The 16,643-nt window shown below is 41.1% G+C and overlaps 1 protein-coding gene across 1 annotated transcript in view; it reads left to right on the forward strand.

Annotated features, from left to right (window-relative positions):
* Positions 1-16,643, forward strand: part of LOC139442003 (uncharacterized) — a 56,603-nt gene that overhangs the window by 15,414 nt on the left and 24,546 nt on the right. Inside the window, exons 11-23 of the mRNA XM_071222755.1 lie at positions 989-1,092; positions 2,483-2,582; positions 2,787-2,905; positions 3,150-3,269; positions 4,007-4,236; positions 6,671-6,795; positions 7,835-7,914; positions 8,754-8,854; positions 9,896-9,988; positions 12,442-12,613; positions 13,119-14,083; positions 15,202-15,450; positions 15,944-16,012. Coding sequence (XP_071078856.1) covers positions 989-1,092; positions 2,483-2,582; positions 2,787-2,905; positions 3,150-3,269; positions 4,007-4,236; positions 6,671-6,795; positions 7,835-7,914; positions 8,754-8,854; positions 9,896-9,988; positions 12,442-12,613; positions 13,119-14,083; positions 15,202-15,450; positions 15,944-16,012 — 2,527 coding nt within the window. The remainder of the gene's footprint in view (positions 1-988; positions 1,093-2,482; positions 2,583-2,786; positions 2,906-3,149; positions 3,270-4,006; positions 4,237-6,670; positions 6,796-7,834; positions 7,915-8,753; positions 8,855-9,895; positions 9,989-12,441; positions 12,614-13,118; positions 14,084-15,201; positions 15,451-15,943; positions 16,013-16,643) is intronic.

Below are 16,643 nucleotides of genomic sequence, written 5' to 3' on the forward strand. Positions count from 1 at the left end.
TGGGCTTTCCTCCCACATGAAGCTGACACACTCCGATGTAACTGAAATACTGTTCAAAGCCATGCTAAACCCAACTCACTCAGCCTTACAGCATGGTACTGGGGACCAATTCTAACACAGAAAGACGGAAACTACATGCCTCAATCTTGTCAATTTGACCTGTAATTGAATCTGCTTGCTTTTTCCATTAAAGTTAAAGTATGGGAGTTACAACTGTCTTAGCACTAAGATCACTTTGTGGAATGGGTCTCTGGTCCTTGGATGGATGACTACGGTCCAGGCATCAGGGCCAACTTGCACAAAGTGATCTTAGCGCTGAGACTATTGTAAGCCTATGTTAAATTATGGGAGTTACGATTACCTTAGCGCTAAGATCGGTTTCATCTGTGAAGATCAGGGTTAGAATAGGTCTTCAGCAACCCATGCTTGCCGTAAAAGGTGACTATGCTTGTCGTAAGAGGCAACTAAGGGGATAGGGTGGTCAGACTCACTGACTTGGTTGATGCATGCCATCGTATCCCAATTGCGTGGATCGATGCTCATGATGTCAATCACTATATTGTCTGGTCCAGACTAGATTATTTACAGACTGCCGTCATATAGCTGGAATATTGCTGATTGCGGCCTTAAACAACAAACAAACAAATTGTGCACGTGGGTCCTGATCTTACTGACTCCCACAAAGCAATTTTTGCACACTGACTATTGCAACTTTTCCTACTTCTTCACGTGGTAATGTTACATTTACTTGGTCAGTTCAGGCCCTTTTCACCAAGCCGTCATAGTGCTACAACTGTTGTAAGTCTGTGTTGAAGTATGGGAATTACCGTAGCCGTACTGTTGCTGTGTGGAACAGGGCCCTGGTACTTTTAGAGGGAGTTGTTTGCAGACCTCAGATGTGTCTGTATTGTTGCTATGGAAGTAAACCTCTTCCGTTTGTTTGCTGCCTGCTTATAGCAGTGATGTCATGGATTGTTTCACCTTCCAGGTATGGCGTGGAGTCATCTCATGAAAAGAGTTACCTTCATAGTCTGTATGAACATGTACGGGAACTTGCAATACTTGTAGCAGAATGTGACGGCAGAACCAAAGGTGAGCATCGACAGTCAACAAATCACTGATCATGTGTTTTGAACATTATTTAAAATGATAGTTTATGACATGAAATAGTGATATATATATCATTCATTGTGAAGATGGGGTTACATGTGGCCCTGAAGGGCAGAATTGGTCCCAAATACTCAATACTAATGGTAACAGCAATTTAAATATGGATAAGATGGACAAAATGGCTGCAGTCAAGTGACATACCCTGATGGCATGATTGATACTCAACTTCACTGATCATGTGTTTTGAACATTATTTAAAATGATAATTTATGACCTGAAATAGTGATATATATATCATTCATTGTAATGGTGGGGTTACATGTGGCCCTGTTATGTGAGAAGCCACAATTTGTTGTCTAGAGTTGTGTCCCTTACGCAGCCCAGAACCCAATGGTCATGGGTTTGAATCCCATATTTGCCCTGATTATGTTTCTAGAGTTGTCAGCATATACTCCTGCTCATACCTTTCACCAAAGTCTTTCCTTTGACATCAAGCTGAAATCTGGTGACATAACTGAAATATGATACTGGTCAAAGTGTTGTTCACATGGTTAAACCAAACACGCGCCAACCAATTGTAATTATTTTACAATGCTGTGTAAGTGTATTAGTAGTAGGGGGGGCACGGGTGGCCCAGTCGTCTAAGGTGACATGATTCGCTGTGCAGAGTTGCGTCCCTTGGGCACGCCTGAAACCTATGATTGTTGGTTCGAATCCCGGTTCGCCCCGATTATGTTTCTAGGTTTGTCAGCACCGTACCTGTGCTAGGGGGTTTCACCGAAGTGGTAAACGCCTGAGACCTGCATCACTTCGGGCTTTCCTCCCACATTAAGCTGACACGCCATGATATAACTGGAATACTGTTAAAAGCGGCGTTAAACACAACTCACTCACTACTAGTAGTAAAGGCAGCAGCAGGTATTAAATTTAAGTATGATGATTTCATTATATGTGCAAGGATGAGAACATGTAGTGTAAATCAGAGGTGAGGTGAAGTGAAATGCGGTTAAACACGCCTTCAAGATTGTTGCACTTATATAGCGATGTGCATGTTCGCAGCTGCTTGTACTAGCCCGGACTTATGTCGATTGATAGTGCTAGCCCACTGAAATACCATGACCCAGTTTAACATGAATACCCAACTCAGACACAGTATACTGACCATGCTGACTCCGAGCCGACCAGTCCTTATTTTAGCCCCTTAGTGCCAACCACGGAGGCGGTCTTGTAAATCAGAAGCCTCTGTAAATTTCATATTCGGGAACACTATGTTTGATGGAGATCTGCACAAGAAGAAACTGCAGTCTGGGTAATTGCCCATGGCATGTGTTCATTGTGGTATTAAAGTAGAGACATGTTTTGCATCTTTCAGAGACCCTGATCGTGCCACAGAACTACTTTGAGATGTTGCGGGAAGGACCAGTCACCATCTTGGGAAGGCTGATGTTTGCCAAGAGAATGATTCCATCTAGGTAATTGATACATGTTAATAGTGCGTGTGCGTGTGTGTGTGCGTGTCTGTCTGTTTGTCTGTCTGTCCGTCTGTACTCTTTATTCGTAATATTGTTAAAGGTAAGCACTAGCAGAGAGTTCATTTTATTGTGATATAGGGGTGGAATATACTTTGTTTTCAATGATACATCCTGGTGTTAGGCACAAGCTCTTTTCTGTTCCAGATTGGAGACTGTGGCCCAAAAGTTGAGCCTCAACCTAACACACATCATAGTCCACAGCTGCTGCCCCCGAATCCCTAGCAAACACCTGCCACCCTTGCTTGCCTTGCAACTGAACCAAGGTGAAGGTCATCCTGTCATTGTATCTATGTCTGGTACGGGTAACTCAGGTACTCGGGTCGGGTGGGTACTCAGTAGGACCCGGGTACCCAAAGGACTACCCGGGTAGTACATTTAGACTCGTCCCAGCCCTAATTGTATCCTACAATTCAATTCAGTGTTTCTTTACAATTATGTTGATATAGATATTCTGACTTCTATTTTGTTGTTGTAAGTTACTGTAAGATTGAACTCTGCTTTTTTCAGATTATGAAGTATTTGGACCAAGGATAATTTACAACTCCAGTCAGCCTCCACCCCCATCCCCACCGCATCCTGAAGAGATTGTACGCCATCTATTGGACAAGCTTATCACTTTAATGAAAGGTGAAAGACTTGGAGAGTATATTTTCTTCACCAGGTTAACCTTAGCGCATTTGCTCATGAAAACACACAGTGCATGTTTTGGATTTTCACCTGATGGAATTACACTTAGCCATGGCATCTTTAGGAATAACGACTATCAAGATTTGGGTCATTGCTTGCAAAAGAACCTCTGACTCCAATCTGCATTTTATAACTGTGTCTGACCTATTCTTGTAGACTGCAATATCATTTTTAATTTGAATGGTTAAAAATACTCAACTGGCCTACAAATTATATTTGTAAACTTCCATTTGTTCTTATATTTTTACGTTAACATTGTTACCAATGCTAACAAACATTTCAGCTGTAATTCATAGTGTCTACAGGTTGAAATTGAATAATAAATCAGTAAACATGGTCATGCTGGGATGTGTTTTTCTTGAAGTGTTTTTAAGAAGCTGGAAACTTACATGTTTCCATATACCGGTATAAGAAAAAAAATGCATACTGTGAGATAGGATAAGTATATAAGAAGAAAATTTATAAGAACATTTCTATTTTTTTAGATAGGCCCTGTGAAACACAATACATCAATTCTAATAGAAAAGTTGTAGTTCCACAACCTTGGTGCAACACATTCCATGTTGGCCATGTTGACAACATGTTTACCTGGCTTCATGAAGACTTGATTAGTAGCTGCAGGAAATGTTGAGATCATCTGTTAGACTTAGCTAAACAATTCCCGATTTTCTTTGTAGATACTGCTGCTAAGTCCAATGCACAGAGTATATTTGACACATCATGTGCCAAGCTTGCTATGAAATCAGAAGAGTACCGAGACTTGTTGACCTCCACCAGCCAGCTACAGGAGGTCGACCTCTCGCAGCTTCACACCAGGCAGATGTCATTGTGCTTCTATGCCAATCTCCAGAACCTCATGACCATTCACCTGTTCCTGCACCAGATCTGGCAGAGGACTCTCAATCAGGTATGTCAGCCACGTCTGTGGTCAGAAGAAATATTGTCTGTGTCTTGGAAATCATAGAAATGCCTGTTGGTGATTCCAGGACATTTGGTTGGTTTGTTGTTTGATGCCGCACTCAGCAATGTTCCAGCTATATGACGATGGTCTGTAAATAATCGAGTCTGGACCAGACAATCCAGTGATTGACAGCATGAGCATCGATCCACGCAATTGGGATCAATGGCATGTATCAACGAAGTCAGCAAGCCTGACCACCCGATCCCGTTAGTCGCCTCTTACGACTAGCATAATACGGCAAATATGGGTTGCTGAAGACCTATTCTAGCCCGGAATCTTCACGGGTCGATTCCAGGACAGACATGATCCAAACTGACCCAGATGGTTACAATGAGTGACCTGTTACAACTGTGGGACACTGTGCCTCAACATGGATCATTGCTCATGCTTTCAACCCCTGGTTTTTCTGGCCCTTGTTATGTCACCCCCCACCCCCAAATGAGGGGAGACATACCGGTAGTGCTTTTGGCTAGGTTCCCATTGGCATTGGTGTCAGCATTCACATCCTATTCCGATCCATAACTTATAAAACTGTTCAGTGTTTTCAAATGAATCTTGGGATATGAATTGCTCATCAACTTAACTGGCGCCTTTTGCTTTTTTGAATTCTGTCAAAAGAAATTTTGTGTGTGTTGCCATGGAAAGAATTTCGACTTAGTCTCAAACGAGGGTATGGTTCATTTCTGGGACAAAATTTACAAATGTTTTTTTCTACAAAACTGAACATAAGCCTCACTGGTGCCTTCTGCTATTTTTTAAATTTCATTTTTTTATGTTTCCATGGAAACAATTTGGACTTAGTGTCACACAATTCTTGGCTTTTTCTGAGCCATGACTCTCAAACTAATGAATATTTTTGCATGAAATTATACATGTGCAATGACCATATGCTCAACTTAGGCCTTTTTAATTTTCTAATTTGTAGTGTTTCCATGGAAACAATTTGGACTTAGTGTCACACAATTCTTGGCTTTTTTCTGAGCCATGACTCTCAAACTAATGAATATTTTTGCATGAAATTATACATGTGCAATGACCATATGCTCAACTTAGGCCTTTTTAATTTTCTAATTTGTAGTGTTTCCGTGGAAACAATGTGGATTAAGTCTCAAACAAGTAGTGTTTGTTTCATCTCAAAACTCTACAGTTAATGAATATTCTTGCATGAAACCATTATCTTTCTAGGCTATGATTTGCATATTGTTTTTCAGATTTGAAAACATATTTACAGTCACATCTTAGCTAATGTATCCAAAAAAGAGGGGGAGACATGTTTTGAGTAAAAGCACATTCTAGTGTTACAATTGTTGTCAGTAGTGCAGAGCAACATTGACTCACTCACTCCACTATAATTCCACTTTGTGAGATCTGATAGAATCAAAAGTTAAACACCAGTGAATATCTGGTTTAGAAGTGGTCTTCAGCAACCCTGATTATTTACAGACAACCATCATGTTGCTGGGATATTGATTGCCAAGCATGTTGGGTGCTATATTAAACAACAACAAACAAAAATAAACAACATCAGAAAAATAAAATTTGGTAACCACAGAGTGCCTGCAGTGTGCATTCAGTCTCTATTATTTAATTTGGGGTGCTGTTCCACACCTGGGTTTTAGAGTTGCGATATTAATAACTTATTTTGGGATTGACTTACAATTGTTGCAGCATTAAGATTCCTATTTGGAACGAGGCCACAGCAAGTTAATCTCTGTCCAAAGTCAATAGGAATTACTGATCTTGATTTATTGTTTATGGTTATAGTATTTTCCCAGGTGAACGTTCTCAAGGTGTAAGACATGTCCTTACCCTTTCAGCAAATCAACCTACTTGATTCTCAGCTTCATGTAAAGTAAAAAACTAGGCATGTTGTTAAGTGCTCATATATTTTCATTCACTGCTGGATGAACAGAATCACATTTGTACAAAGTCTTATGAAGGAGATACCATATTTGACACATCTGGGAATTATATGTTATAGCTTTGAATTACATATATTGTTACATGTAAAGATTGTGGAGTTTGAACTTTGAAAACTTATTATCGGAAGTAGTAACATGCATATAATTTGTTTTAATAATGACAATATTGGTGTATAATAATAACTTTATTGATAATTTATAACAATAATGGCTCTAGTCGTAGCAACTTCCAAACTTTTGGGAAGTTGTATTCTATCGGACTGTCACTCAGGTGATGTTTCTGACAGATCACGATCTGAAAAATACTATCATGAAAGTGTATCCCGTGGATAAGCCGAACCCCCCTCTACAGAATGTTTTTTCTGGTCCTCAAAATTCAGCTTATACGCAGTCATATACGGTAATGAAAGTATGTTTAACAAACTGCAGCAACTCTGACATGAAAATACTGTTTTCAGTCTGCCAGTGATGTAAGTGACGATACCTCCCCCACCATCAATGACTTTGTCCTGGCTTCTACAATAGACAGTATTGTACATCTGGAACAGTTCACTTACAGGGTAGGACAGCTTGGAGTCGTCAGGTAAGCTCACTAACATGTTTCACATACTGCTTCTGTTACAAACCAAACTAAAGAATTATCTCCCTTGAATAAAATGTGCTTGTCATGCTGTTTTTAGTCTGTGTTATGTAGATTATTATTCAAATATCAGGATTGAAAATATTTAATGAATATTTTGTGTTTATTTTATTCCAGTAAACTCTATTTACTTGATTTAGTTTACACTTTCATCAAAACTACTTCAAACATGCATAAACATTATATTTGTGAACATTTCAAGGCCAGATCAGTGTATTTTCTTGTTCCTGTTCGTTGGGCTAAGTCATTTTAAACAAATCTTGGTGTTAGTTACCAGAGCTGTTTCAGTATATGAAACTGAAATGGCATACCCAAATACTGGAATCCCAGGAATAACACATACATGTCTTAAGGAACCAGTTCACACGAACGTCACTTTTCACTTTCTCCTCAAGGCCTTTATTCCCATGGCTCTGGTGTTAGTGTATTTCTTGAGATACATGCAGGTCGTGCAACGCTGCTGTAGAAATGTATTTGTAGGACTTCATTTGGCTAAAAAAAAGAGTTGGTTCTCTGTCATTGACTTTTGAAATATTAGGCCTCCCTACATAAACAAGCATACAAACTCCTATTGCCGCTATGACCATTACACAAGATGCACAGTAAGGCAGTATGCCTGTAAAGGGAAGTAAGTATGTGCTATATTGGATTGCATTGCTTTTAATTATTAGGATTGTTTTACTTTTAAAAAAAAATGGAAATAAAAACTAAAGTGTGGAGTACTTTATGATGATGCCGGCGGTGCTTCAGAACCAAGACTATTATTTTTTTAGACCTGTCTCGATATAATTGTACAACTTGTGACCCATGTGACACACATCTATGCGTCCAAAGCCTTTAGCTGTGTTTAGCTTTTTCTAATGAGAGTGTTCTAGACCAAGCCAGTTCAATCTTGGCTTAAGTTGCATTCGGCAAAATGAATAATTTGTTGTTACCGTGTTATATGGTTTTGTTATCAATGATATATGTATCTGTCTAATAGTTTGTTTGAGCTGAAGCACGTGATATGCCGCATCGGACTACCTGCACCTGTCAACTGGAGAAAACTCATTTCACACAAAAGTAAGTAGATTAACAGGACTTTTCAATTGCCATCTGATGGAGGGAAAACAAGGAGCCTTAATTAGAAACAATATAGATATTGTTGTCACATAAGCTTTCATGTCTTCGGTAGAGCATCCACCCAGAGTGCGGAAGGTCCGGGATTCGATCCCTGGCCGCGTCATACCAGAAGACGTTAATAGATGGTACTTGTTGTTACCCTGCCTATCAATTGGCATTAAGGGGCTAAAACAATGACTAGTCGGCTCATAGTTGGGTATTCATGTTAAACTGGGGCATGGTATCTCGGTGAGCTAGCACTATAAATTGGCATCAGTCCAGACTAGTAAAAGCAGCCATGCACATGTACATGCACGCACACACTCACACACACACATGCATTTCGCTATATAAGTGCAATAGTCTTGGATGCGACGTTAAACCCAATTTCACCTCACCTCACCTTTCATGTCTTGAGGGCCTCAATGTGTGCTCATGCTGTCAGCCACTGGTTTGCCTGGCACAGACTTGATTATTACCTGGTCATTGTGATATGGTGATTAACATTAGACAACAGTAACTCATTTGCTTCTCCAAACAAGCAGGCATATCACATATTCATCCTTTCAATGAACATGAGATTTATGTCATTTTTGCTACTGGAATGTTCATCAGTCAAACAACAAAATCAGTCTGTCTAGCCATCATACATTGTTTGATATACATGACACCCCAGGCACCTATCAAAAGGGATTTTTAGCATTCCAAACTTTTTATTCAGCCAGATCACTGTAAAGAATGGCAGACATGAGGTCTACTTTTCAGAATACTGGTTTATATATGTTGTCCTATATTGCCAGGTTTGGATGTTCATGATAGATGGATGAAGTTTGCCCCTCCTCTTGAATCTCGCCTGGTGTATGTGTTGAGTGAAGGCTGTGTCTCGTCCCCACCAATACAGGTATGTCTTGACCCATGAAGATCTGGGGTAGAACAGGTCTTCAGCAACCCATGCTTGTCGTAAAAGGTGACTATGCTTGTCGTAAAAGGCGACTATTGGGATCAGGTGGTCAGGCCTGCTGACTTGGTTGATGCATTGCCATCGTAACCCAATTGCGTGGATCGATGCTCATGATGTCAATCACTGGACTGTCTGGTCCTGACTTGATTATTTACAGACCACCGTCATATAGCTGGAATATTGCTGAACAAAAAAAAAAAACCAGGTATATTTCATTGGCAAGCTTTGCTGTGAGTGAGTGGAGTGTCACATACATAGTCTGTAATATACTTGGCTGGATCACAGTTGCCTAAGGGCGGTCGGGTAGCCTAGTGGTTAAAACGTTCACTTGTCACGCTGAAGACCCGGGTTCGATTCCAGACATGGGTACAATGTGTGAAGCCCATTTCTGTTGTCCTCCGCTGTGATATTGCTGGAATATTTCTAAAAGCGGCGTAAAACCGTACTCACTCACTCACTCACTCACTCACTCACTCACTCACTCACTCACTCACAGTAGCCTACAAAGTGTAATAGGACCAGGTAAACAGTTTCAAGTTGCCAACAACAGCTGGTAGTTTCCATAAAGATGTTGAAAGACAACAACAGTTGCCTGTGGCCAACAATAGATGCTGTGGCTAACAACAGTTAGTCCATATATAACTATTAACATATAACATATATAATATTGACGGAAAATGTTAAAAAAGACAAGTTGGACCTCATTGACATTTTTGGCCCAGGTTCCTATGAACAAGCCTCTTAATTGATACTGTGAGACATCAGTCAAGTGTTTGTCTGGTCCAGACTCCAGACGCCGTTAGATAGCTGGAATGGTACTGAATTGGGTGTTAAACAACAAACACACAAACTTTACTCAAGTGGTAGGTTATTTTTAGAACTGGCCATTTATAAGTGAAACATTTTGTGTTTCTTGTTGATCTGTTGAAGTTGATGTATTAAATGTCCTTACTGACTTGTCTCCTGTTTGTGTGCTCACAGGTATTGAGTCCTGAGTCTATGGACTCCCAGCTGGAGTCTGCCATGAAAGACTACTTGAGTCACACAGTGGAAGTGGATGTCAACTCTCGAAAGGTACCAAACTGAAGATGTCCTTACTGGCAAATCTCTCCCTTTATATAATGCTGTTCGCCTCTGAGGTGTAATGGTAGAGGGTCCGCCTGGAGAGGTTCAATCCCCAGCTGTGTAATACCAAAAGATGTTAAAAGATGGTATTTTTTTTTACTCTGTTTGGTGCTCAGCATTAAGGGACTAACACTAGAACTGGTTTGCTTGGAGTCAGTATGCTCTGTTTGAGTGGGGTATTCATGTTAAACTGTGGCATGGTATCTCAGTGTGCTAGCAGTATGAATCGGCATCAGTTCGGACTAGAACAAGCAACAACACGCACGCCACTGAATAAGTGCAATAATCTTGGACGTGACGTTAAACCACATTTCACCTCACTTTAAATATTGCATGAAGTTTTCCCATCAACACAATGACCTACTAAATGCAATGTTTATACCTGACTCAACATCCTCCTTCAACAACCCCATAAGGATTCGTCTCCAGTTCCCCATGCTTGTCTTGAAAGTAGCCTTATAGGAATAGGGTGGTTATAATGTGTGACCAGGCTGATTTGTGTGTCGTTGTACCCAATGGAATGGATCATTGCTCATGCTATCAACCTCTGAATTGCCTGACCCAGACTAATTATTTAGCTTATTAATGATTGTTTATTTGCTTACTCTGCATGACACATGATTCAGTCACTCACTCCACCAAATTGTTTGTGTCACTGATATCACTTTGTGGAACAGATCACATCTAATCTACACTTTACTTTTTATTCATCATCCCGAGGCTAGGGAGTTAATTGAATGTGTCCAGTTTCCACCCTTGCCAAACTAAGCTGGAATTTCTGGTCTCGATCGTACCGCCACCAGTGGCTTTTATGAGATTTGTCCCTTCTATGTCCCTCCTATTGAACAATTAGATTCCACCTTTCATGTCACTTGCATTTTCTTCAAACAAAATGGCACCTCAATCTCATTAAAATCAGATCTTAGTTCTCACTACCCCTAAACAAAGATCTGAGGACATCCCATTGCGAGTCATGTCAGAATGACCTTTCATCTGACCAATCAGAGCATCGCTTATCAGATCATGAAAGTGACAGTTGAAATGTGATTTTTGATCATGCAACCTCCAAGAACCACACACACACACACACACACACACACTGGGTAGACAGTTATGGGCTTTATGTCTGTATTCATACAATCTAGACAATCTATTAGCCATTCCAGAATGTTCTTTTGTTCAGTTTATATATTTTTTAAATCGAGTATATGTCAGAATATGTTTTGAAGCGTAGTCGCCAGTTTGAAACTCGTGCTGTAAAGCTCAATTAAGCTGCCTTCTGATTGGCTATTGTCCACATCTTGTCAATAATTCAGTTTGACAGTCAAAGTTCACGAAAGGTCGGTCTTACGTGATCCATAATGGGATGTCCTCAGATCTTTTGCGGTCGCGAGAACAAAGATCTGATTTTAATGAGATTGAATGGCACCTTCAAGTCAAGGCTATCTGATTGATAATCAAGTTCTATATTGTAATAAAACGGGTCTTACTTTTCGGGGGGGCACAGGTGGCCCAGTCGTCTAAGGCGCGCGATTCGCTGTGCAGAGTTGCGTCCCTTGGGCACGCCAGAAACCTATGATTGTTGGTTCGAATCCCGGTTCACCCCGATTATGTTTCTAGGTTTGTCAGCACGATAGCCATGCTCGTGGGTCTCACCGAAGTGGTAAAGGTCTGAGACCTGCATCACTTGGGGCTTTCCTCCCATATTAAGCTGACACGCCGCGATATAACTGGAATACTGTTAAAAGCGGCATTAAACCCAACTCACTCACTCACTCACTTACTTTTCGGAGTCTATCAAATCATGTGAGCACTTTGATTAAAAACATGAAAAGATTTGGAAAATTGCTGCTGGCGGCATGTTGATGGTACACATGCTTTTCAAATCCTGCTGTTGACCGAAATCTGCATGGCAGTTGCCACCGATGTCATTACACTGTTTTGAGTGAACTATGCATAGACTCGTTAGTCCAGCCAAAATATAACTCCATAATTGCAACCTAGTTTGGCAAGGGTGTAAAGTGGATTTTTATAGTCACTTAACTACCTTGCCTCGGGAAGATGCTGTTTATTATATTAAACGATATTTCTTTATACCAACACCCCATTACATTTATTACAAAGTTGGGTGATCAGCGTTTCTTATCCCTTGTTACGGGGCATGGGTGATCAGTGTTTCTTATCCCTTGTTACGGGGCATGGGTGATCAGTGTTTCCTATCCCTTGTTACGGGGCATGGGTGATTCAGTCGTCACATTGTCAGAACCATATCTGTGCTCATGGGTTTCAAAAAAGTGGTAAACATCATCACTTTGGATTCTCCTCCCACCTCAAGCTGACAAGCTGTGATATAACTGAAATACTGACCAAAGCGGTGATAAAGCCAGCTCACTCTGTTACAGGTGACAATACCCTCACTGCTATCGTGGTACAAGCAGGACTTCAGCCAGGGTTCTGATGAAGACACTGTTGGTATAGACGGCCTCATTAACTTCATTGTATCCACTCTGGAGGAAACAAAGGGAGAGTACATTCAACAGCTGTTGGATGACGAGAGCCTAGCAAAAAATACAGGTGGGCAGATCTTCAGAAAAGGAACTGACTCTGTAGTTTAAATATTTGACATGAATGTGCAAGGTGTCATGTTTTATGACTGATATTCTTTTTGTTTTGAACAAAATTATATCCATGAAGTCAAAACATTTAAAAAGCTGATTGCTGTAGTCTTATCTGATTTTAACCAATCTATGAATGAGTTTCTTGCAGAATCATCCAGCATGGGTAAACTAATGTTACTTTAATTTTCAATAGCAAAGTAAACATTATACTATTATTTGGGGGCGGTCAGGTAGCCAAGTAGTTAAAGCGTTCGCTCGTCACGCCAATGACCCCGGTTCGATTCCCGAGATGGGTACAATGTGTGAAGCCCAATTCTGGTGCCCCCCGCCGTGATATTGCTGGAATATTGCTAAAAGCAGTGTAAAACCATACTCACTCACTCACTCACTATTATTTGGAAATATTTGTTGACTAATTTCCAGGGGTACAATCAATTGATAAATACTGTCTTCATTTTCAGGCGACATGGGACCAGGGGATCAACCATTTATCCTCACAGTCAGTGATTATGTCTTTGAGTTTTCCTTTGTATTTGAGATGTCCCTTCTGCCAAAGGACTCTGTGCACTCCACACCCCACGGTTCTCTGTCCCCACCCCGGGGGCTGGATTCCTCCTTGGACAGCTTGCTGGAGCAGAGTGATCGCAGCTTTGTGGTGGAGACGCCCTCGTACCAGCTCACTCCCATTACTCTGGACTATGTGAAAACAGACTCGGTGTTGGTGGCAACCATGGTCAGTTTGGTGTGTGCTGATGAACTGGACGACCTTGAGCATCAGTTGCAGGACGACCACTTTGAGTCCAGCAGTGTAAAGAGTCGCACGACGAGCATGTCTGATATCAGTCTGGTCGACATCCGCAGTTACCGCTACCAGCGACTGATGGACGATTACCCCATCCTACAGCGCCACCTGCTCAACTATATCATTCCTCTAGCAGCAGCAGATAACCCAGATATTCTGTCCAGTAGTGACCGGGTGTTGAAGTTCGTGACCAATGAGATTGATGACAGTGTCAAGACATGTATGTTTAGCCTTCATGACAGCATACAGTTTCAGCAGGTTGTCATGGATATCATCAACAGGCTTCTGGTTGGACGCAAGTGGTCAGCCATCTTGCTAATCCTAAAGAGTATCCCTGAGATTACCATGAAGCAGCGCCGTGACTGGCAGATTCTCCATGACTTTGTCCTAGGCTGCTGGGCAGAAGAAGAGTCGGAACACAACGCAAACAGTCCTGACATCGTCAATAGGCTGAGGCGGTTCTTCTGTCCGGACTCACATGCTCGCTCTGTGCTGTCGGTGTGCAGTCGCCTCCCGGTGGATTATGGTATAGATCTTGTGGAGAGTTGCATGGTTGAGACAGTGAGTGGAGAACTGAAGACGGCTTTGACAAACAAGCTGAAGGAATTGAAAGTATATCTAAGGGTGAGTAATCTGATTTTTGACATGTTGCATGCTTTGTACATTTCATGCCACCAGACATGTTAGTTCCTGGTTGTCATCCCCCGCCACGTAGTAGGGCGGGGGGATATAAGAACAGAGTTCGTCCTCTCAGTTTTCTCAGAAACCACTGAAGATACATAAATGAAAGTTTGCATGAGTTTGCTTGAGCATACACAGTTACTGCCCTTGACCCACGTTTTTTTGCAAAGTGCATAGTGCTTTCATTGGGGACAAGTTTTGTCAGAGTTCGAGAATTGGGGCCATTAATTATATTTTCCAAAGAAGGGACCTTTTGTGTGTATTAATCATGTTAATATCGCACTTAATCATTTTTTCTGATGACACAAAACAAGCCTATTGCATATCTCTTATTAAGGCTTTGTAGGACTTTTTTTTAAAATATCGTTTATATTCACTACTATATGAACAAACACGTGAAGGTCTGGGGTAGGACAGGCCTTCAGCAACCCATGCTTGCTGTAAAAGGCAACAAACGGGATCCGGTTGTCAGGCTTGCTGACTTGGTTGATACATGTCATCGATTCCAATTGTGTGGCTCGATGCTCATGATATTAAACGTTGGATTGTCTGGTCCAGACTCGATTATTTACAGACCGCCATCATATAGCTGGAATATTGCTGAGTGCGGCGTTAAGCAACAAACCAAACCATTATTGTGATCTCTGATGTAAGTTTTATGGTGAGGCCATACCAGTATAATTTATTATTTTACACATTTTCTTCATTAAGTGGGTGGTCGGGTAGCCTAGTGGTTAAAGCATTCGCTCGTCACGCCAAAGACCCGGGTTCTATTCATGACATGGGCGCAATGTGTGAAGCCCATTTCCGGTGTCCCCCGCCGTGATATTGCTGGAATATTGCTAAAAGCGGCGTAAAACCATACTCACTCACTCTTCATTAAGTATGTTAATGTAGGGTCTGAAGGCAATATGAAACAAATACTCTCAAGTTTCATTTGAGGAAAATATTCCCAAAGAACATCTAGGAATAGGAATGATGTCAGAACTTTTTTGTGTGTGAAACTGTTGCAAAATTAAGAGTAGACTGACCAGTAAAATTGTATAAATTCTTCCCAACAGATGACAGACAGTGTGAAGAACCTGCAGTTCAAGTTGTCAAAGCGGACAGCAGAGTTTGTTCGAGTAGAAGACATTGAGTCAGCTAGGGAGTATCATTCTGCTCTAGAAAAATTCACTGATTGGAGGAGAGTGGTCACATGTTCTGGAACCTCCCCAAAGGAAGTGCTGAGCATCCTGCTTCGGACCGGCGACTTTGAAATGATCCGAGATTGGAGTAAACTCCATCCTCTTCCTCAGGATCTTAAATTGGTACGTTTACAGTGTCTAGAAATTTTCATTGCTTTAATATATTTATTCTGTATGTGAGACCAGTGTTTGAGTTAGAAAGTTGCTTCCCCTATATTGTAGCAGGACGTGGAGTCATCAAACAGATGACATCCTTACCTTGTCAGCTTGCTGACAGGGTTAATCTCGTTGTCATGTGGACAAGGCGTCCAACCTCTGATCAGAAGGTCATGATGTCAGTCACTGGATTGTCTGGTCCAGACTTGATTATTTACAGACCATCGTCATATAGCTGGAATATTGCTGAGTGCGGCGTTCAACAACAAACAAAACATGGGTGTCACCTGTATGTGGTAACCATGGTAACAACTACAACCTGCTTCACTTTCTTCTTGTGAGACTGAAGTTCTGTTTATGATCAAAGCTGTATGAAACATAAATCAGTCCATGTGTGTGACTGTATGTTCTGTGTGAAGCAGTATTGTTGCTGTATGTGTGACATGTTTTGTTCTTACAGGAGATAGAGGAGAAACACCTGATGTCACTACTTGGTACAGACAAACCAAACACAGCCAAGGCATTTCAGGTACATCCTCAAATGTCACCTTCACACCTACTGCTAGAATGTTTCTTATTCTTAGGGTAGGCTCTGGATTATCCAAAGTTTCATTCCCCATATTGTGGGGCAATCTGTGAAACTTATCATGCTTATATACCTCAATTATGTTTCCAGGTTTATCAGCACCATACCTGTCCTTGTAGGTTTTATTAAAGTGGTATATGTCTGAGACCTGCATCACTTCAGGCTTTCTTCCCACATGAAGCTGACAAGCTGTGATATAAAACTGGAATACTGTTAAAAGTGGTGTTAAACCCAACTCTCATGCTGATGTGCAATATACTATATGATATGTAAGGGTGATTTCAGATAGCGATTTTTATGTTGTGTTTAATGTTATACACTTGCCAAATGCCCTTGTTGACCTGGAGCATGCATCAGGGGCTCCAAGATGGCTGCTTATTTATTGACCGAGTAAACATCTTGTTTTGTTCCATTTATAATTAGTTGGTTTGTTGTTTAATGCCGCACTCAGCAATATTCCAGCTATATGATGGCGGTCTGTAAATAATCGGGTCTGCACCAGACAATCCACTGATTGATGTCATGAGCATCAATCCACGCAATTGGGATCGATGACATGCATCAAGTTAGCGAG

Source organism: Haliotis cracherodii, unplaced genomic scaffold, assembly GCF_022045235.1.
Source record: "Haliotis cracherodii isolate W230 unplaced genomic scaffold, xgHalCrac1.p SCAF_5, whole genome shotgun sequence".
Taxonomy (NCBI): domain Eukaryota; kingdom Metazoa; phylum Mollusca; class Gastropoda; order Lepetellida; family Haliotidae; genus Haliotis; species Haliotis cracherodii.